The sequence below is a fragment of the Poecile atricapillus genome, chromosome Z (genome assembly GCF_030490865.1).
Source record: "Poecile atricapillus isolate bPoeAtr1 chromosome Z, bPoeAtr1.hap1, whole genome shotgun sequence".
Lineage (NCBI taxonomy): Eukaryota > Metazoa > Chordata > Aves > Passeriformes > Paridae > Poecile > Poecile atricapillus.
Window position 1 is genome coordinate 2008237 of NC_081289.1, and position 21247 is coordinate 2029483.

General features: G+C 43.7%; 1 protein-coding gene across 2 annotated transcripts in view; it reads right to left on the minus strand.

The window, feature by feature from the left end:
• LOC131592838 (exocyst complex component 4) overlaps positions 1-21247 on the minus strand; it is a 292946-nt gene that overhangs the window by 153010 nt on the left and 118689 nt on the right. The window contains exon 10 of one of the 2 annotated variants that reach the window (XM_058864650.1): positions 8680-8799. The exons of the other annotated variant lie outside the window; for it this stretch is intronic. Coding sequence (XP_058720633.1) covers positions 8723-8799 — 77 coding nt within the window. The 3' untranslated portion in view covers positions 8680-8722. Of the gene's footprint in view, positions 1-8679; positions 8800-21247 lie in introns of those variants that run through there. 2 annotated transcript variants of the gene reach the window in all.

A 21247-nucleotide genomic window follows, 5' to 3' on the forward strand; every position in this document is an offset into this window, starting at 1 on the left:
ACAAAAGGTTGGGGTTCAATTTGAGGCTCCTTTATCATTTGATCACCGTGTCAGCCACATATGTAAAGTCTCCTTCCAGCTACAGAAATTGTTTAAAATGCATATTTCTCCTCTTTTTCTCGTTGTGATTTTTTTTTTTTTTTCCCCTTCCTCTCCCCCAGGCCACACGACTGAGCAGCAGGCACTTTGATTAATGGATTTGTCAACTTGCATATTTAGGATTTTGTTGGTTTGCCTAAAACTCCCCGTGTACAGATCTGAGCTCTTCCAAAGCGTGGCTGCAGCAGAATTCCTTATCCGGAGCTGGAAAACGCAGTGGAGCTAATGAGCTGTGATTACTCACACCCTGCATCCACTTTTACACTGTTCTCTGCTCCGAGCTTTCTTCCTTTATCTTATCTCCAGTAGCAGCAAATGGCTCCTACCTGAATTTTTTATATCCCTGACATGTTTTCTATTCAGTTTTAATGTCAGAAATAACAAAAAGCAAGTGAAATAAAGTAAGATATTTCCTGACATGGTGTTATTTGCTGGTTTATTTTCTTACAAGTGGTTTAACTCTAAAATCCCCCTGTTTCATCTTTTTTTCTTCTTTTTTTCTTTTTTTTTTTTTTTTTTTTTTAATATATTTAGAAGCTCCAGGACATTTCAGACAAAGGAATTGGCTGGAATTACAGAAGGACAAAATTATTTGGGTGGGAAGAGGCCTTAAGGATTGTCCAGTTTCAATGGGCAGGGATTTTCCAGTATCCCAGGCTGCTCCAAGCCCTGTCCAGCCTGGCCTTGGACATTCCAGGGATCCAGGGGCTGCTCTGGCAATTCCAGCCCAGCCAGGAATTCCTTCCCCAGATCCCATCCATCCCTGTCCTCTGGCAGTGGAAGCCATTCCCTGTGTCCTGTCCCTCCAGGCCTTGTCCAAGTGCCAAATAAAACCCTGTATGGTCTTCTGGAAGAAGTAGATACAGAATTATGGAATTATTAAGGTTGGAAAAGATCTTTGTGATCATTGAGCCCAACCAGGAGGTCAAAAACTCCTTCAGTTTTTACCATGATGGTGAAAGAGAAGATGCTGAGGCTGTCACACAGCTGGCATCCAGCAGCCCCCAGGAAAGCTCTCTTGGGCTGGTTTTCCACATTTTAACGAAGGAGTCGGTTCTAATGAAGATAAATTCACCCATCTTTTGACAAGGCTTGAGAATATTACCAACCTGGCAGGTAAAACAAGGCAGGATAAATCCCCCTCGGTGATTCCACACCGGGATGCCTCCATAAATTCACACCAACAAAGGAACCTCCCAGCTCCTCATCCGCGCCTCCACGGCTGGGAATAAATTCATTTTCCAGCAGTATGCACAATGATCCCCACTAATAACCCAGCTTTTCCCCCAGGAACGGCACTGGATTGTCCATGGCAGCGCACAAAATGCTCAGAGCCACTCCCTGCACGGGCAGGAGTGGGAGCTGTCAGGCAGCATCCTTCAACCTGTTCATCCATAATCTCTTTCAGATGGCTTTCCCCACCTCCTCGTCCCCCTCGCTTTGTCTGGCCTGGAATTCAATCAAAGATGAATTAAGACTTGAGGAAACAACCCCTGCCGTGGTCCCTGGTAATTTGTGAGCTCTGTGTTAATTTTGTTACAGCTTTTATTTCTTGCATTTTCATGCAGAGTTGCTCCCCCTGAGACTGTCACTGATATTGGCACCAAACCCCAGGGGCTGCAACCAAACTCAAATGCCAATAAAGAGGAGGGGACTCAGCCCTCAGAGACCTCAGAAATTGCAGGAAAACAGCCAGAACTTTAATCACAACTCTTTCAAACGCAGCCAGGGATTTAGAAATGCTGTTATTGTAGGATATGACCCTAATTCAGTGTTAATCAAAGCCACTGGTGGCACAAGAATAACCTGGTGATTTAATAAAACATTGTTTCACAGCAGCCACTGTGTCAGGATCAGGATGTTTCCAATATGACAAATTCCAGGGAGAAGGCTGACCAGCCTTTTCCATATGTTTCCAGATATTTCCATCACCAGGAAATCTGACATTTCCCCTAAATAGCAACCAAGAACTTATTTTTATAGAAAAATCTTAATTGATTTCTTTATTTCTGTTTCCTTTTTAATCGCTGCTCCTGCTGCAGGAGGAGGATCAATGAAAAGAATCAAGGATAAGAAAATTGGAGCAGGTTGTGGAGAGAAGCTGCCGCATCCCTGGGAGGGTCCAAAGCCAGGTTGGAGCACCCTGGGAAAGTGGAAAGTGTCCCTGCCCATGGCAGGGGTGGCACTGGATCATCTTTAAGATCATTTTTGAACTCAAACCATTCTATCAGTTTATGAAAAGCTCAGAAGTACATGTGGAAAAAAATTCAGTTATTACAAATCTCCTTATTTTTAATTTTGCTTAAAAGTTTCAGCAGTTAAAAGCTAAAGAAACCAAACTTGAATGTTTCAGCTTCACCAGAAAAAGGAATTAATTTGTGGTTTCTGCTGATTCAGCAGCTTCCAACTACAGGAACTGAGCAGTTGGTGAAGTCTGAAAATCTGGAATCTTCATCTTCTAATTTCAAAATTAAAGGAAATCTGTGTTCTCATGTTCATCTGCAGGAAGCAGGAGCACCCACTGACACAGGACAACCAGAAATGGCAAAAGCAAAAAGTCAACTTGACATCAAGCAGATATTTTAGAAGAAGGGAGAGAAACAACACAAGCCAAGGTTATCCCGACACCTCGGAGCACATTCCAGGCTGTCCAAGCTGAGTTGTTGCTGCAGCCTGAAAATCCAGGCTGAAATTTTCCCTCTGGAAAAACAGATGAAACTGGAGCAGAGTGGGGAGTTCCAAGGTCCCCCTGTGCTCTGCTCCTCACCCTTCAGCCTCAAACAGCCACAAATTTGCTCTGAAAACTTCAGCTCATCAAGAAAAATCAGAAGCAGAAGACACCAAATCTGAGGGAGGGAGGATTCCAAGAACTCTTCCCATACAAGGTCCACTCACAGCTGGGGAGAGCAGAAAAATGTGACACAGGAGAAGGGATGGGCTGTTTGGAGCAACACTTGGGAATAAAAAGTTCCACAAGACAGCAGAAACTGCAGAGCTGAAGTTTCCCATCTCCACCGGAATTTTGTGGTTTGTATCAAACTCCCCTGCAAGGTGCAGATGGGCATTGAGGGATCAGAGAATCCCTGATAATCAGAATATCCTGAGCTGGAGGGGATCCAAGGATCCAGGGGCAGCCACAGCTGCTCTGGGAATTCCAGCCCAGCCAGGAATTCCTTCCCCAGATCCCATCCATCCCTGCCCTCTGGCAGTGGGAGCCATTCCCTGTGTCCTGTCCCTCCAGGCCTTGTCCCCAGTCCCTCTCCAGCTCTCCTGGAGCCCCTCCAGGCCCTGGAATGTTCTGGAAGCTCTCCCTGGCTCCCTCCCTTCTCCAGGAGAACATTCCCAGCTCTCCCAGCCTGGCTCAAGAGCTGAGGAGCTCCAGCTCCGTGGATTCTTCTGGACTCTCACCCCCAGGCATCTGATGGAGCAAAGCTCTTCCTCCATTTGCAAGAAAATGTTCAGATGAAATATTAGGAGGAATCAAAATAAAGCTGTGAACAGGATGGCACCAGAGAATGAATTTGGGCTTCATTCTAAAATTCATTCTATATTCATTGATATAAAATAGGTTTCTAGCAGTAAAATAAAGCCATGCTCTGCAAAGGAGCCACGGGAAGTGCAGAATTCCTTGTCTGTCAAGCTGGGATTACAACTGGAATTTTGGTTTTAGGGGATAAAACCGCCCAACATCCCAACATTCTGCTGGCAAGGAGATGAGAGCTCTGCCAGGAGGCTGCTCCCCATTCCCAGAACACAGCAGGACACGTCCCCCATGGAATCACCAGGGATGGAGGTGGAAAAACAGATCCTGGGAATGAAGGACAAACCTTCCGAGGCACTGGAGGAGCTGTGGGGGTTTGCAGCCACTGAACTGGAGAGACTGCAGGAAAGAACAGGGAAGTGGCTGAAATCTGAGAAATCCATTGTCCAAACATCCATTGTTCCTAAAAGAATGGGCTCCAGGAGCAACTCTCCCTCAGGTGCTGCTTTAGACACATTTAACACACCTCAAGCCAGAGCTCTGAGCAAGCCAGAGCTATTTTTACACCTCTTTTTACCACATAACATCCTTCCCTAATGACAGTTTTACACATATCCCTGTTCAAGAGACTTGTGCTTCATATTTAATTTTTTTTTTTTTTTTTGGCAATAGATCACATGTCCCAGTGCTCCACACTTCCACACAGGCTCCTTTCCCAACCATCTGCTTGTTGAACTAATTCAAACTATTATCAGTTTTACCTCCAAGAAAAGAGACACTCCAAGCTTCAAGGAGAGCTCCAATTGCACCAAGGGAGGGGAAAAAGCAGCACAAAAAAAAAAAACCAACCCAGTCTAACAATGAGAGAAATGTCAAGAAATAGAAATGTCAAATCCCTGAGGGTGGGGGAAAAAAAAAAAATAAAAATCCAACTCCAGCTCATCTCCAAGCACTGTATTTTGTAATGAAATTACCACTCCATAGTCTTTCCTCAGGGAAAAGCTGTTCCAACTAATCAGAGCATTGGGTTTTTTTTAAAGTTCAAAACAAATGCAGGGTTGTCTATGCAGAATTCATGCCCTGGCTGTCAAGAGCTGCCTTTAACTCTTTGCAAGCAAAAATCCTCTGAGTCTTGTCTCCAAAAGCTGCAAAATGGCTCAATATGGAAACAATTCCGAATATCTCAGGGTTCTCATGGATTCCCAGACTGGTTTGGGTTGGAAAGGACCTTGAAGTTCATCTCATTCCACCCTCCTGGTGGAGCATCCACGTGGATCCATGAAACCTGTTTCTATTTTCCATGTAAACCTTGGAGAAAAGGGGCTTTAACAAAAACAGGATCATCCTTTTCAGATAGAAACCTAAAAGTTGTGTATTAAATATTAAATAAGGTCTGTACAGAACTGTGACTGTGAAGCTCTTGGAGTTCAGCTCCTTCATCCATGATCTCCTTTTGTCATCCAAGGGTTCTTTCCTCCTTCCTCACCCTCTGCCTGGCAAACTCAGTCAAATTCCAAGAGAAGTTGAATTCCAGGAGCTTTGTCAGAGTCCTTGTAACAGCCAGAAATGGAAAAATGCACCAGACAAAAATGGAAAACCAAACAATTGTTTTTGTTGGATAAATGGAATGCATCACTGAAATGGAATCATCAAATGCATCTCCTCCTCCCTGTAGATAAATCCAAAAGTGCTGCATCATTTCTGACTGGTTTTTCTCAAGGAATTGCATTTTATTAGCAAAATCAGATTTAAGAGTGAGTAGAATTCTTTTGGAGTAGCCCCTCATTAGCTTTTACCACCTCAAGATCTCAATTCTCTCCTTTAAAACAATCTACACGCTGGAAATATTTTTTTGCCTGTGACTGGGTACATTTAATTATTGATGAAAGCTTCAACTTCCTTAATTGAAAGCCAGCAGGATGGTTTAACTTCATTTCTGGGATGACACCAAACATGCTCGAGGTGGTGGCACTGAAGAAGCAAAACAGCTCCAGCTGAAGATACTTCCAGATGTGGGGGCAGAGCACAAAATTCCTCAAAATCCACAAAATTCCTCTCCAAAAACCATCCCAAAGCAAATGTGAAGCAAATAAAATCCCCCTGCCTTCAAGAAGAACAGGAGCCTCTGCACCCAACCCCAAAAAGGCCGCTCCTTTTTGACCTCCACTCCTCACTGCATTTAAATAAATCTGTTTATGGCTGTTTGGAGACCTGAAAACCAAAGCCTCAGCCTGCCATTAATATTTTAATTGAAGCCATGAATATTCATGATGGGTTTGCTTCTTTAGAGGACAAGATCCGATAATTAAATAATTCTAATATGTAAATGTGTTCCTGTCATGACACCTTGCCTTCATCTACATTACAAAACTGAGGCAATTTTAGCACTTTCATTATTTATGTGGTTTTGGTTCTACCAGCTGATTTTTTTTTTCTTCTGGACTAACTCAGGCTCTCGACACAGAAGGAAAATCTCATTTACTGGATCAGTCATTATGGACTATTTCAAAGTCATCTGCTCCCCTGACTTTGGCATTTTGGGAGAAATTTTATTTATCATTATTTTAATTTAAAAGCCTCTGTTTCCAAGCTAATTCCAACTGTGAGCACCTGATATTTTTCACAAATCCAGGAGAAGGCAGCAGCCACAAAGTCTTTTAGTTTTTCAACATTTCTTAGACTTCAGTACCAACAAAAAGTATCTGGGTCAGTCTGGAAAGGGTTTGGAGCAACCTGGGGTAGTGGAAAAAGTGTCCCTGCCCATGGCAGGGGGTGGGATGAGCCAAATGATCCCAAATCATTCTGGGATTCCATAAAAAATATTTGATTTCTGTGAGAAACAGAGTGGCAGCTGTTTTCTAAAATAAATCCATTTCTTCCCTTTGCAGTTGTAACCAACACCAGCAAACTCTGGATGATTCCAGCAAGTTTTCCTTGGAGTTGCTTTGAAATCCCCCCCATTTCCATACAAACTAAAACCTAAAGGATTTCAAATGAGGACAAAAAGCTCCAAAGGGCTGCCAGGGCCATTAAATGCCCCTTCAGCTCCTCCACACAACCTCCAGCTTATCCCCTTCACACCCACCTCAAGATCAAACCCAGTTCCTGCCTTCACTCTTCAGACCTCTCTTCTCTACTTTTAAGAAACATTTTTTTTCCCATTTCCAGGTTTAAATTCCTTTTGGCCACGTCATTCCTGTCTGTGGAAACTCCACGTTTCACTCTGGAGCTCTTTCCCAGCCCTCCCAGGTGCCTGATACCTTTTGTAGGCAATGTGATCAAATTCCAGAATGAAACTGTCCTTTTTTCCCAATATAAACTGCCAGAAACTGCATCCAACATTTCAGAGAACCTGTGCAGTGACATGAAAAATGTCCAGTCTCTGCTGGGTGTCTTGGAGTAATTCTGGAAGCAAATGTTTTCCTCACGCCCCACCATTTCCAATGGATTAGCTCCAAGTTCAGCTCAGCTCAATTCCCAGCTAATTGAATATTAGATTTCATCCCTTCTCCTTGGATTCCCAAGATCACCCAGCTCCTGGAGGTTATTTCATCTTCATCATCACTGTGGCCATCACTACAAGGATTGACAGTCATTGAAACATCCCCTAGAACAAACCTAATGAAAAAGCAGAGTTCTGAAGGGCAGTGAATGGCACCAAGTGACAAAATTGCCAATTAAATACCGACATCACCTGAGAACAATATTTGACACAACTTGTGCTAATTTTGCATAACGTGGCCTCTTGGAATTGGAGACTCTGAAGGGCAAGGCAAGGGAAGGAGAATTCAGCACCTCAGACTGGAGTGTGCAGCTGCTGAGGGAAGGAACCGTTCCCAAAAATACGCTGCCACTACAAAAACCTCGACAACAGCTAAAAAATAAACTTACAAATCAAGTCAAGAACAAATCCTGCAGTAAAAGCAGTGCTGTGAAAGGAGCTCCTGCTCCATCCCAGCTCCAAACTGGACACAGAGAAAAGCAGATCCTTCGAAGCTCTGTGCTGCCCTTGGCTCACCTGAATGGGACATTCCTGCTTGGAATATTTTCCATCTAAAGCCACCTCACCAACCCAGGGGCAGCAGTTCGAGGTGGTCACCCCCCATCTGGAGCACTTCAGCTTTGGACTGGTGTTACTGGACTTTTTGGGGGTGACAGTTTGACAACGTTGATGTCCCACCAGGTGAACCAGGTGAGTTCATTCATTCCCTCTCTTTGGCTTTCCTTGGTCCCACTTCCATGGAGAGGGGGAAAAAAGGAACTTGGATAAGTAATTAATCTCTTTAATTACCTTAGAAAATAACGATCTGTGTGCTGGAACAGAGCAGTCCTTGCTGGAAGCCAATCCCAGACCATCCCAAAGAGCTGATTAAATGATCTGGAGCACCTAAACTGGGAAAGGAATCTCAAGGAGCTGAGGCAGTCAAACCACAGAGGCTTTCCCAGAAGTGCTCTGCGACTTTTCCAGTCTCCAGCACAGAATCATGGAATGTTCTGAGCTGGAAGTGACCCACAAGGAGTCTTGAGCTCCATGGAAAGAGGCCAAGAGCTGCACAGTGGTTGTGCTGTCTTCATAAAATCAGAGAAAACCTCGAGTTGGAAGGGACCCACAAGGATCAGGTCCAACTCCTGGCCCCACAGGACCGGCCCAACAATCCCACCCTGTGCCTGAGCCTTGTCCAAACACTCCTGGAGCTCTGTCAGCCTTGGGAATGTCACCATTCCCTATTCCAGTGCCCAACCAACGTTTTGCCAAAGTCTACAATCGATGCCACCACGCTCAGGTGGTTCCTGGGCAGCCTCATGAGCTCTGGTTTGGTTCTCACCAGGGTCATCAGGACAGACCCATCCTGGAGCCTCTCAAACAAGCATCAGCCTGCAGAGGGTTTACTCAAAATGACAATTTTGATACATCCCTGCTTTCCCTGAGGGTGAAGAACATCCTTGATAATCCCAGCTCATCCACAAGCCTTGGAGAGAGCGATGAAAATCAGCCTTGGAGTGACACAGGGTTTTAGCAAAGCAGGGTATGAGATTCCTGCACTCCTCAAAGCAGCTGAAAAACCAGGAAAACAAAAATATTTTCTATATCTCAGTGTGTTTAATTCCAGATTTCCTTCAGGTGATGAAACTGTTGCTGATTTAAGTCTCCAGTTCTGGGCTGAGGCACTTGTTCAGGAGCCAGTTGGAAATCCAAATCCTTAATTTCCAAAACACAGCTTCAAAGAAAAATAAAATCAAAAAAAGCAGTGGAGAGAAGCACCGAAGATCATTTCCACCTGCTCCAGTATTTTCCCAGTGAATGAAAAAAATGAATGCAAGGATTGAAAATCCCAAGCCAAAGATGAGGAGGAGCAGCGCTGAGGATTTCATCACTGAAATGATGTGAGAAACAGAGAAAAGGAGCCAGAGGAATGAGAGAATTATTTAGCTTGGAAAAGACCTCTAAAATCATCAAGTCAAACTATTTCTATATAAACACTACAATAAGCAGGGAATATTGAGAAGCTCGTGGATTCTTTACATGACATTTTAATTTAAGAACATCCTATTTAAGAACAGGTAAAAAGCACCACAAAAATCTTGGACTAAATCAATGAAAAAAAAAAAAATGAGGTGTCTAATACAAAGTAACCAAAGAAAAACCTGAAATAACATGGCTGATACTGCATTTATAGCCAGAGGTCTGCTCAAAACAGAGACATCTCCAGCTCTGAAGCCACCTGCATCTCCCACTGCCAGCTGGGGGAAAACTCACCCATCCTTGGCCTGCTCCCCTCCTGTATCCCAGGCAATCACACAGTCCGGTCATATTGAACTGTTCCTCCAAATACACACAGGTGTATATATATATATGTATTTATATATATATTTATATATATATATTTATGCACACATCAGTTCCTTTTTTTGCCTAATTAAATCCAGCACTCGAAGCTGGATAAGAAGATGTTGATTAATTTACTGATTTGATTCCAACACATCCTGGCTGCGTCAATCCCCTCCCTGCAGATCTCCAGAATAACCTTCACTCCTCGGAGCTGGGGGTGGCATCGTTTTCTCCTCCTTTTCGCATATGCAGATGGGACAATTATCCAGACATCCATCAGGAGGGACTGCAAGAGCAAGGAACTCATTTTCAGCCCCTTTGCTGGGCACACAGCGCTGATCCAACGGGATAAAGCTGGGGAAGGGTATTCCAGCCCTCACTGCAAGCTCACAGAGCAAGGAGGAATCTGAGATATCAGCAAAGATTTGACCCTGGTGGTCCATGGTGTGAAAATCCAGCTGTGCACAGAAATGTGGCAGGAAATCATGGAATCAGAGAATATCCTGAGCTGAAAGGATGGGTGAGTCCAGCTCCTGGTCCTGCACAGGACAATCCTGAATTTGGAAATAATCCCAGAATGGTTTGGGTTGGAAGGGACATTAAAGCCCATCCAGTCCCATTCCCTGCCATGGGCAGGGACATCTCCCACTATCCCAGGCTGCTCCAAGCCCTGTCCAGCCTGGCCTCGAAAACAAAAATAATAAATCCCATTCTTTATCAGAACACAGGGAGGCTGAAGCAATCTGCAGGAACCCGAACATTGTTTTGCTTTTAGAGTTTGTAGGATTGAAAACCTACCTAGAACAAATATGTCCAGCATTTCAAACTGGGAAAAAACGAGAATTAAGGATACAAGACCCTATAATTTTTGTTGTACTCACAATTTGGATTTGCAGGTCTTGTGAATGAAGATGCAGGAGCTAAAGCACCAAACCCTGCAGGTCAGCCAAGCCACCCTAAACCACGGGCTGTGGTCCATGAAATTCCAATGGGCCTCATGAACCAACTTCCCTCGTTTGCAGCTACTCAAGTGGAATAAAGAGAGACCATAAATAAATTGGCCACTTCCCCACCACATCTTTTTTGCAGCTCTGGAGCTGTCACAGGACTGTGAGATGATTGAAGACCATCAGTTCAGAAAAAAAAAATAAAAAATTAAAGATTGAGAAGTCTTTCCAGCAATAAAAATTAAATTTATGACTGACCCAAAAGCTATTTTTTTCCAAGACAATATCTGCCAGCCCTCACAAGGACTACAGACCCCTAATATTTCTGCTCTGGGCCATATGTGCCATTCTCAGGCAAAAATAAATTTGTTAACAAGTCTGCAACAGCAGTTGGCACTTTCTTCTGCCAGTCTGTACGAACATCTTGAGACTTTCTTTAATAGGAAAAAAAAATGGGAAAAGAGAACGTTTTAGAAAACTACAAACCCAGCAAAATACGCCTGAAACGTAACGGGAAAAAATAGTAATTTGAGCAAACATTTTAAATTAATAGACAACAGAAATGCTGGCAAAGTTTGTTGTTCATAAGCTTCGGGATCATGCAGGGGTCCTGAACATTTTAAACATTCAGTGTGACCATCTGTCACCAACACAGGCACCGAACAGAACGAGCAATTACCAGAGCCCTTCTCAGACAGAATCTGTCAAGCACAGCCAGCCCGGCTGCCAGCAGAAATCAAATTGATGAAATGGAGTTGATGAAAGCAGCTCGTCCTTCTGGGAAAAGGGATCGGCTCCACCTGAGCAGGGGAGAGGTGGCTGGGGGGGAAAAACAGCAGCCAAAAAGCTCCTGGTGCTTCTGTGGTGCTCGGGGAATGTTTGTGAGGATGGTGACCACAAGGGTGTGGGGAAGAGCTCCCACTGTGCTGGCACCAGCCAGGAGCAGAAAAGAAGAGAATTTGGAGATTTAGTGCTGAATTCCTTCTGAAATGTGATTCATCAGAATGAATTGGGATGGAAAGGAGCTTAAATATCATTTTAGTTCCTCCCATGGATGTCTTCCATCATCACAGGTTGCTCCAAAGGCAGTCCAGCCTGGTCTGGGACACTTCCAGGGATGGGGCAGCCACAGCAGCTCTGGTATTTGAACCAAGTTTTTAATAATGCATTTAATGACTTAATAATTACAACAAAAGTATCCAGAGAGAAAGGAAACACCAAGGTGGAGAAGGGAGGAAAGGTAACAGGACTGTGCAGGGGTTAATGAACTTAAGGAATAAAAAATAATATTATTTATACTGAAAGAGCAACTTCTGCACTACAGAGAGGTTCCTCATTAAAATCTATGAGGATGAGCTAAGGAGATATTCCAATTTATTCTTTGGTCAGGAGTTGATGTGCAAAAAGCAGGTGCTGATGAAACAGAGATGAAGTCATTACCAACACACAGGAGAATTGGACACTCCACACCTTGGCCACTGGAGCAAGGGAATGTCATTTATTACTGCCTATGTCAGTGCATTCAGCTACTGAGAATGTTTGCTATGAGGTAAACACTGCGTGACTTGGCATTTTAGAAGACAAATTCAAGTATTTCCATCAATCACAGGAAGTCCTGGGGCCACACAGACCATGGAGCCATAAAAGCAAACACGATCCAAGAGACAGGGAGCTGTTCCCAGTAAGGTCAGGAGAGGAATCCTATTAATATTTAAGGAACTCCTGAGATGCCAGGAGAAGCATTAGCAATCTTACAAGAAAAAAAGAAAAAAAAATTAATGAAATTAAAAGATGAGGAAACAGAGGAGAGGGGAAGAAAGTATTCTGAGACTGCATTAAAACATGAAATGCAAAGTGACCATGATAAAATCCAGATGGGGTTATCAAAATAACAGCAATAAATATCAAAGCAGTGAACTCCTGGGCTGTTTTTTTCAGTGGAAGATCAAAGAAAGGCCAAGTTTTGATATAAGTGTTCCTCTACTTGAGTGATTTGTTGTCTCAATGACTGAGTGACTGCAGCAGCCTCTCCAATGCTGTCATGTTGTATTTAGAGATGATTAATGGAAATACAGCCTCTACTCAACCTCATTCCTGCAGAACTTTCCTGCATCCCTCCAAACCCAATATTCTTTGACAACTCTTACACCACATCAGCTCCTTCAGGATCAAATATTGACAGGAGCCTGGCAGACACTACACGAGAAACAGTGTTTTATTTAATGAAGTAATTAAAACCTGCAGTATCAATATCTGGGAGTGGAGATGCTGATCAGAGCACGAGCCTGCTTTTAGTAATGACAAAATGCTGTGTGATCCCATGGAATTCACAAAGGAAATGGGATTTGAGGCAGGAACAGATGGATACAGAGGGGAAAGGAGGAACAAGGGAACTCAGCTGCTTGGCTTCATAGGTGGGGTGCTCAGAACAACACAGATCCAGCAATTTCCAGTGAATTTATTTTTTTTTTTGGTGGCACCTGATACATCTCCTCAATTGGCTCATTTATCACAGAATCGACTTTAAAACAACTTTCAAATTCTTTTTTTTTTTTTTTTTTCCCCCAAAGAGACTTGCATTTTCTCACTGCTAATCTGCCTTATGGAAGCTGGATTTTAACTGAAAAGTACATCAGTAAATTGGCATCCCCTACTGAGACAGATAAGAGCTTCGAGTCACTGAATAAGGATGCTGAAACTGTGACAGGTATCTCTGAAAGCTCTTTTGAAAATTCCTTTATAAATAGTATTTATTTGGCTAAAATACCTGATCAGTGCAGCACTTCTGTAATCTGACTGTTTGCAAAGTGCTTTAGTTCTTGAGATAAAAGCTGCTACAGAACTCTGAGGATCATCTGGAGGAGCAGTTTCCACGTACGTGTCAAAAGCTTTTGTCCCCAGCCAGGTCTAATTTCATGGCAATTGGGCTCATTTTGAAATCTTTATTTTTTTTTTTATTTTTTTTTCAGCTTTCTAGCTACACGAGACACACGTGAAAAGTGCATTAGGTTGGGAGAAATCTCCAAAGCAGCAGAAAATCCTTGTAAGAGATGAGAAAAAGAAATAAAAAAAAATTAATAAAAAAAATAATAATAAAAAAATCAAGCCATTAAGTGCATTTGCAGGGACCTGTTGACCATGAGACTGAGATTTTATCAGGATAAAGGCACAGGGACACAAAGAATTCCCTTTCCTTCATGTGCCATCCTCTGCCTGGTCTTTGTCCCCGGGGTATTTACAGCATCCTCTGCTCCCACCGGATTGTTTTCCCTACATTTCAGCTGTTTCAACTCTCAAAGAGTTAACGAGTCTTTCCCAAATGAGATCTCTGCAGGTGTCAACTCCTTGGAAGCAGATAGGTCCAAAGGGCAGCCACATCCTTATAATGAGAGAAAGATTAAGAGGGGGAGAGAAAAGGAGCCAGCATGAGGCATAAGAAGGGCTTTGATGAATGATAGAGCCCGGCATTAATGAGATCTGGTAATTTTACATTTCCAGAAAGCCGTGGTCGTTAGGACTGGGAGGATCGTTGCTTTATTCAGCTGGAACAGAGGAAAGTTTAGGACAAAAGGCGGCTCATCAAGGAATCCTCTTCCCTTTGAGGTAACGCGGCTGGGATTTGCAACATTCCCCATCCCTGCCAGTGCCAGATTTGTTTGGTTGCTCTTTTCAAAAGCCACCCTCAGCAGACCAGGCACACCTTGGCCAACAACTGTCCCAGGAAACTCTGCTCTTTGGAAAACAAAACAAAAAAATTGCTGTAACCTCCCCTGGCTGGAAAATTCACTCAAAGCACAATCACCAAGAGCCGAACTCTGCCGAACTCTGCAGCCTCTTGGTGATCCTGCACAAGCTCATCTCTTTTCCTGGATTCTGAACCCTCAGCTACCTCAAGGTGTGAAGGGTGACATCTCAACAAGAGGTTTCTTCTCTGTTTTATCTTGGTGCAATTTGATTTTTAGTTCTGCAGCTTAAACCAGAAAAACCTGCTGTGAACAACAACAACAGCAGAGAGAAGATGTGGCACACGAAGGGTTAAGGTGTACAAATCCAGACTGATATGAATTTATTGAGAGTGATGAGGGGGACTTGGGGGTGTCCCCAGTGTGGGCAGCAAAGGATGGGAGGGACTTTGTCCCCTCAGGTGAGACCCCACCTGCAGAGCTGCCCTGGGGACAACAGCAGCAGGACCTGGAGCTGCTGGAGCAAATCCAGAGGAATCCATGGAGCTGCCCCAGGGCTGGAGCCCCTCTGGAGCCAGGCTGGGAGAGCTGGGAATGTTCCCCTGGAGAGGAGAAGGATCCAGGGAGAGCTTCCAGAACATTCCAGGAATTCAAGGAGCTCCAGGAGAGCTGGAGAGGGACTGGGGACAAGGCCTGGAGGGACAGGACACAGGGAATGGCTTCCACTGCCAGAGGGCAGGGATGGATGGGATCTGGGGAAGGAATTCCTGGCTGGGCTGGAATTCCCAGAGCAGCTGTGGCTGCCCCTGGATCCCTGGAATGTCCAAGGCCAAGCTGGACAGGGCTTGGAGCATCCTGGGACAGTGGAAGGTGTCCCTGCCCATTTTTGAGGCATCTTTTGAGTGTTTATTCCAAGCCCTGCAAAGGGTCTTGCCTTCACATCCTTGAATTCCCTTTTATCCCTACATGTGCCACCAAAACAAAATCAAATTCTGTTTTTCCTCAGCCGTGGCACCACACAACAAATCTGTCTGACCAATTTCCAGCCCAGTTTTTCTCCTTCCCTCCCCATCCACATTGTCTCTGGGCCAAAAAACTCAGCACCAACCCACAAGAAATCACCAAAAACCAAAAAAAGCTGCCCTCTCCCAAACCTTGATGCTTTTCACACTACCTTAAAATGGGAGATTTATTGTGAATGATCCACATTTTGAGGAATTTCAATCATCTCTAACTTATCTGGGTGTTCTGATTGACAGGAAGCCTCCCGAGATGGCTTTGCTCCCTCACCAGCACCATTCCTCCTCATAAATATTTATACACAATTTTCAATTTTTAACGAATTCCAGATATTCAGACTTCTTCTTGTTGAAGCTTCCTCGTATCTTTAGAAATCATTTTAAATGATTTCTAAATTTTTTTTTTTTTTTTTTTTTGCCTGATGTGTTGGTTTTGCACGTGGATAATGATCAGCACTGAGGAACAGGGAGGAAATGTGGAAACAGGAAATGTGGAAATAAGGAAATGTGGAGTCCTCACATCACCAGTGCCCTAACACAGGTTTGATTCTCCATCCCCATAACATGCAGCTGATAAAACTCTGGGATTTTAAAACATTATAAAAGAAAATGTAGAAAAAGCAGATACTACCAAAAACCGAGGGGTTTCTTTTTGGGTTTTTTTTGTCTTTCTTGGTGTTTGACCACTCACAAGTTACAATATTTTCTTTGGCTACTGTTCCAACCCAAACCCAAAAAAATCTAATTATTACCCAAGGATTAAACCAGTCTGTTTCTCCGAGGCTGGCTCAGCTCCCATCCCACTTTCACACTTCCCAATGTGGTCCTTTAGGAGTTCAGCCAGATTTCAGAAATCTGCCACATCTGATCACCTGTTCTGGTGTTTCCATCCATTTCTCCATGTTCTTATGCCTCCCCTGGGATTTTTTTCCCTCTGACATCTGTTCCTTCCACAACATTAAGCCAAATTACTTCTATGATGATTTGCTAAATATCAACCTCATTCTTACCGATATTTTACCTTCTTCCCTAAACTTTCCACCTTCTCCTGATGGTTGGGAGCATGCTGGAAAAACATCCATATCCATGAAAACATTCACAGCCTCTCTTCTCCAGGCTGCTCTTCTGCTTTGTTTTTATTCCCTCAACTTCATCCCCAGTCCTAAACTGAAGGAGGAAATGTTTAGATTGGATATTAGGAAGGAATTCTTCCCTGGGAGAGTGGGGAGGGGCTGGAATAGAATTCCCAGAGAATCTGTGGCTGCCTCTGGATCCCTGGGAATGTCCAAGGCCAGGCTGGATCGGGCCTGGAGCAACCTGGGACAGTGGGAGGTGTCCCTGCCATGGCAGGGGTGGAATGAGATGAGCTTTAACATCCCTTCCAATCCAAACCCTTTTTAAATTCTGCAGTCATTCCTGTTTCCTTTGGATTTACTCCACAGCCTGTCCATCACCATTCACTTCTTTTGCCACAGCTGTTTCACAAGGACCTTTTCTTACTCAATTTTCCCCTTAAAAGAGACGTGTGGTCCATAAAAAGGCCAGGTATTAACTAAATCTCAATTTATTTCACCTCCCTTCTCATTTTTTTTTAAAGTTTTTTTGATTTCTAACTCTCCTGCCATCCTTCAAAGCTACAAATATCTGCTGGACCATCCTGGCCTCTTATTCAGCAGCTCTGTAGTCATCCCTGTAACAATTCCAAAAGCAATTCCAAAATTAAGCCTTGAGCTGCCTCCAGACAGGAATTTCTTTGGAGATCACAAGCAGCAGAGTGACCCAGCTGCTGTGGGGTCACCCCGGTGCCACCTGAGCGCGCGTGTCCCATTCAGGCCGCGTTCCCTAATCCCGCGCCTTCCGACCGCTTCCTCCACTGAAGCGACGCCAACCTCCCCCCGCCGGTGGTTTATCCGCTCATATCCCACAGCTCCCAAAGAAAAAACCCCAGCTGCTCCTCACAAACAGCTTAATCCTTCCTGGCACAGGACCAAGCTGGAAGGAGAACGGGTCATTAACGACTTTCGGCTTTTCCCTACAGGAATTACACCGGGATTACCCTTCCCACGGAATCGGGAGGTCGCACGTCCCAGCCACCGCTGTCCCCACGGCGTGTGACAACTTTATGAGCAGGACTGAAGGATTTCCCTGCCTCAGGAGCTGGATTTGGTGACGCAGGCAGCGCTCCAAATGCTGTAATCCTAATTGGAAATATCCATCTCCAGTAGGGAAGGCTGTTAACAGGATTTTAGAAAATAATATATTCTGCTCTGGATGCAATTACATCCCAGCCCCAGACACACAGAAGTTTGTTTTCATTTTGTTACAGCAAATATTTTGGCTGTTTAAAATATTTTTTAACAATACCACACACTTCGCCAGATGTTCCATCAAATGTTATTGAGTTTTTAACACGCCTTTATTTAATATTAGATGTAAATACATATTTGGCTCCCTCTCTGCACAGATTTTCCAGTGAGTCTGTGATTCCCTTCATCCACCCCCTCTAAAAATATGAATTTTTGTAATTATTGCTGCTCTTTCCTAAATTTAATTTTTTTTCCCCTAAATTTGCTGATTCAGGTTTTGCAAAATCTGGGTTCTGTGATTTACCAGTTAATAGATGTTAAACTACTGAGCCCTTTTCCAATATCAAGTGCATCTTTATCTTGGAAGGGAAAAAAAAAAATGGACACATTCTAAATCTGCAGAGCCAGTTTTAATGTTCTAAGTTCAAAAAATGGTAGAATTGAATAGTAAGTTGTTTAGTAGCTAGGAAAAATGATCAGTTGCTTTGGGGAGAAAATAATAATCACAGGATTGACTGAATATCAGAATGGGTTGGGTATTAAAATTCATCCAGTTAAAATTCATGGGCAGAGACACCTCCCACCATCCCAGGCTGCTCCAGGCCCTGTTCAGCCTGGCCTTGGACATTCCAGGGATCCAGGGGCAGCCACAGCTGCTCCGGGAATTCCAGCCCAGCCAGGAATTCCTTCCCAAATCCCATCCATCCCTGTCCTCTGGCAGTGGAAGCCATTCCCTGTGTCCTGTCCCTCCAGGTCCCTCTCCAGCTGTCATTAATAACAATAATAAAAATAAATTTAAGGTCCCAGTTGCACCTTTGTAGCCCCTTGTTGTCACCTAATTCTGTCTCCTCTGCTCATGACAACATCGATTCTATAAGAAAACAACACCCAAACTCATCCTTTATATTATTTCCAAGGGACTCTGAGTGGAGAAAAACCACTAAACCCCCACTGTTGTATTCACAGCTCTGCTGGACAAAAGGAAAGTCAGCTGAAAATGGTTCATCCTTCCTGTTCCTGCCATTCCCAGCTGAGCTCTGCTCCAGGAACCATCCAGCACTGCCTGTTAACTTGTTAGACACTAAAAACAATCCTGAAAAGAATCTAAAAATGGGGAAAAAATAATCAGAATGGAAAGCAAACAAATCCAACAAACCAAGTTCCCCAACACCTTTCACTCCCAGCCTCCTTCTCCTGGATGGGAGCAGCTGGAACCCATTGATGCTCCAGCAGCAAGAGATGCTCCTCCAGACAAGCCCTCTTCTCTTCAGGGCTCTTTCAAGGAGCTCTGTTTGTGTTGTTATTTATTTCTTAACATGAAAAAAACAACAACAAAAACTCCCAAATGACACCAGGAGGGCACAGGGAAAGGGAAATGAGAGACTGAGTGAAAGGAAATAAAAGTTCCCAGAACCAGAGGCAGCTGCAGGGTAATTAAAGTCAACAATTTACAGATGTTCCTGGAGAATGCTCAGTCACAATGGCGCCAAACTGATCTCCTTTCTTAAAAACTCGGTGCACAAAGCTTACTTTTCTTAAAGGGCTCTCAAAATAAAGTTTACAGCCCTTTTCATTCCTATTTGTGCCACCAAAACACTCGCTGGAAAAGAGGAGATCGACCTTCACATTTAACCCTCCCCTGCTGGAGACTCCCTGGCTCCTCTTCCACAGTTTCAGGTCAGAGTTTTGGGAAGCTCAAGTGAAATTCAACATTTTTTTTTTCTTCCTCATCAGCCTGAACCTTTGTCTCTCCCAGCAGAACCACACACCTGACTAATTCTTTCTATTACCAAATTTAATTAGGAATTTTGTGAGGCCACAGGGAACCAGGGAGCAAAATAAGGATAAAAAAAAGGAAAAAATTAAAAAGAGGGATGAGTCAAGGAATTAGAGTTGTAACAATTAATGGCATGCTAAGCTTTTATTTTTTTCCTGGAGCCCTTTAACACTTTGTGCCATATCTGAACTACTTGATGCAAATACAGCTCTTCCTTTCCAAGACTTTTCCTGATTTATTTAGGATTATTTCAGTTAACTCAGGACCTGGGTTTAACTCTCTTTTTCTCCCCCTTAAGTCCTACACAGAAATGCTCATGTGTGGCCAATGTTTTCCTTCACATAAGAAGGAGCTGAATAAATATTAAATAAATATTAAATGAATATTAAATAAATATTAAATAATTTTGCCTATGAAGTGTTAAAGGAGAGCGGTGCCAGGTGGGGGTCGCGCTCCTCTCCCAGGAAACAAGTGACAGGACAAGATGTGCCAGGGGAGGTTTAGATTGGATATTTGGGATTTTTTTTTCATGGAGAGGGTTGTAAATCACTGGAATAGGCTGTCCAGGGTCATGGTGGAATGACCATTCCTGGAAATGTTCAATAAATGTGTGGATGTGGCCGGCTCCACCACTGAGCTAAACCTACCCAGAGGTGAAAGAACCCCTAGGAGAACCCAGGCCAAACCCAAACCACATTAAAAAAGTGCCCCTTAATTACTTTTGCACAACCAGCAGGACACAAATGTGCTCAGTGCCTCTCACCAGAGCTAATTAACCTCAGCACCTCCTGAGTTCATTCACAGCTTTGTCCTGCTCACGCTCCACGCTAAATTCTGGTCAAAGCAACACAAAAATCTCACTGCTGCCAACCAAATATTCCCCTGATGCCCATCCCAGACGTGCTGCACGTCCCTGGGATGCTTCTGTCTTTGGGAGAACACCCAGCCCCGTTAAACCTCTCAAAATCAAGATATCTGAGGCAAAGCTATCAAGAAGCGGGAGGTAATTCTGATACTACGTTTAAGGAATTATCATGGATCTGGGAGAAAGAAGTGTCCATGAGGGTCTCAATTCCAACAGGAGAAAAATAAACTTCTGCTGTTTCCAAACAGGATGAACTCTTGTACCTCTTGTTTTCAGTTTGAGCAGAGTGGAGGACGTTGAACACAAGAATCAAGCCCGAAATCTATAATAATGATGCCTGGGAATAACTAAATCCTATTTGCACTTCCAGTTCCCCAAAAAATTGTTGAAAGGATCACCACTCAGAGAAACAGATGTGCTGCCTTTGTCCCTTCAGCTTCCACACTACAATATCCATAAATCCATAGATCCATAGATTTCCATCTATCCCTATGGCATTTACCCAGGAGACACCAAACAGGGGTGGTTTGAAGCTCTCATCCCCTTCTGCCAACCACTGTGGCCAAATTTCCCTTGTTTTTCCCTGTTTTTATTCCTCTTGCAGCTGCTCACGTTCACGATTTTCTTCCCCCGGAATTTCACGTCCTTGCACCTCCTGCTCCTTTTGGATGTGGCTGATACCGATCCCATTAGTGGGGAGGGACGGACAGAACAAACCTAAAGGACTCATTTCCTTTAGGATGGGACTCATTTCCTAGAAAATCAAGCTCAAACCACAATAGAGCTGCTATCAAGGGAATTTTAAATCTACATTCCTCTCATGGTAAGATAACATTCATTCCACTCACTTCTGAAGAGACAGGGTTATTTTTTTGCCAAATCAAGAGGATATTGAAGAAATTATCACTGATAAATACCTGGAAGCACAGCCAGGATCAAGATATCAATTTCTACCTCCTATCAGACATCTTTCATGTAGCAGAAAATTATTTCTTCAACACCACTCGGGGAGGGACGAGCAGTTGAGGAAGAGCACAAGTAAATGATGGATTTATAAAACAACTACATTCCAGAATACAAATAACAGAGGAAAAAACTTGTATTCCCTCAAGTCCCACACTAAAGGATCATTCCTCTCCTTCCCTGCACAAGAGATTCAAGTCTCAGCACTTCAAGTCTTCCTGGATATTCACACTCTGCAGAGATGAGGATTATTTGGATAACGGAGTCAAGGAGGAAA